Source organism: Salvia splendens, chromosome 13, assembly GCF_004379255.2.
Source record: "Salvia splendens isolate huo1 chromosome 13, SspV2, whole genome shotgun sequence".
Lineage (NCBI taxonomy): Eukaryota > Viridiplantae > Streptophyta > Magnoliopsida > Lamiales > Lamiaceae > Salvia > Salvia splendens.
Window position 1 is genome coordinate 11,150,949 of NC_056044.1, and position 1,528 is coordinate 11,152,476.

At 41.8% G+C, this 1,528-nt stretch overlaps 1 protein-coding gene across 1 annotated transcript; it reads right to left on the reverse strand.

Annotated features, from left to right (window-relative positions):
* Positions 1-467: 467 nt before the first annotated feature.
* LOC121760479 lies at positions 468-788 on the reverse strand. The gene has a single exon (XM_042156137.1). The coding sequence runs from the start codon at positions 786-788 to the stop codon at positions 468-470; it is 321 nt and encodes a 106-aa protein (XP_042012071.1).
* Positions 789-1,528: the final 740 nt, after the last annotated feature.

Consider the following 1,528-nt stretch of genomic DNA (forward strand, 5'->3'; position numbering starts at 1 on the left):
TCACCTTCGGGTTTTTAAAACAAAAACTAAAAACTTAAAAATCTAAACTCACGGTTCACCACTTCATCCCCCCAAACTTATTTACAACACAATGTAAAATAAGTTTGTAGAGTCGGTAGGGACGTGAGTAAACTACAAAAATAATGAAGATACCTTGACATTTTTCGTGTAGTGGCTGGACAGGGCAAAAATTCAAAATTTTTGAAAATTGCGGCTGGAGTGCAGTGAAAGTCCAGTGGGCCGCTGTAGATCTCCAGCGGTCGCTGGGAAAGGTCAGAACTGTTCCAGTGATCAGCTAGCGGACCGCTGCACGCACCACAGCGGTACCTGGGAAGAGTCCAGAACCGACGAAAAATTTCAATCAACACAAAAACAACTTAAAAACTTAAAGAAAATCTGGAAATAAATGGCAGGGTTGTCTCCCAACTAGCGTTCTTTTATAGTCATTAGTTTAACTTTACCCCTTTTTACTCCTTAGGAGGTTCATCTAGTGCCACTTCATTCTCTTCTATAACCTTTTCCGAGCTATAGAATTTCTTCACATGGTGGCCATTGGCTTGAAACAACGTTCCATCCGGGGCTAATAACTCAACCATCCAACTATCATAGATTTTCTTGATCATGTAGGGGCCGGTCCATTTGGACCTCAACTTTCTGGGGAAAAGGGAGAGTCTCGAATAGTGCAACAAAACAACATCCCCCAATATGAGTTCTCTTGGACTGGTCATTTTGTCATGGTAAGCTTTCATCCTCTCTTTGTAGGAAGAAAAGCTATCGTATGCTTCCATTCGGAATTCGTCCGTCTCATTGAGGAATATGCACCTCTATTCTCCAGCCTTTTGGAAATCTTGATTTAGCTTCTTCACTGCCCAATACGGCCTATGCTCCAACTCAAAAGGCAAATGGCAGGATTTTCCAAAAACTAGTTGGTAAGGAGACATACCTATATGAGATTTGTATGCGGTGCGATATGCCCACAACGCATCATCCAAACATAGTGCCCAATCCTTTTTATTTGTACTCACTGTCTTTTGTAGGATGGACTTAACCTCCCTATTTGCAATCTCCGTCTTCCCATTAGCTTGAGGATGGTACGGAGAAGTGACCCTATGCTTGGCTCCATACTTGTCCAACTCGTTGTCTAGCCACCTATTGTTGAAGTGAGATCCTCCATAACTTATGAGAGCACGGGGTGTACCAAACCTACTAAACATGTTTTTCCTCACAAAAGCAGTCACAACTTTAGAGTCGTTAGTTTTGGTAGGAATTGCTTCCACCCATCGAGACACATATTCAACTGCAAGTAAAATGTATTGATACTCCCCCGATTTTGGGAATGGTCCCATAAAATCTATCCCCCATACATCAAATAATTCTACCTCAACGATGGTGTTCATATGCATCTCCTATTCTTGGATATTCCTCTTGTATGTTGGCATTCATTGCATTACAGCACATAACTTGCAGAGTTGCGATAAATCGTCGGCCAATAGAAACCACTTTAAAGGATTTTGATGACGATCCTTTG

What these genes read in the sequence shown, in the direction of transcription:
- LOC121760479 (XM_042156137.1), bottom strand. Translation starts at nt 788, where the DNA reads ATGGAAGCATACGATAGCTTTTCTTCCTACAAAGAGAGGATGAAAGCT.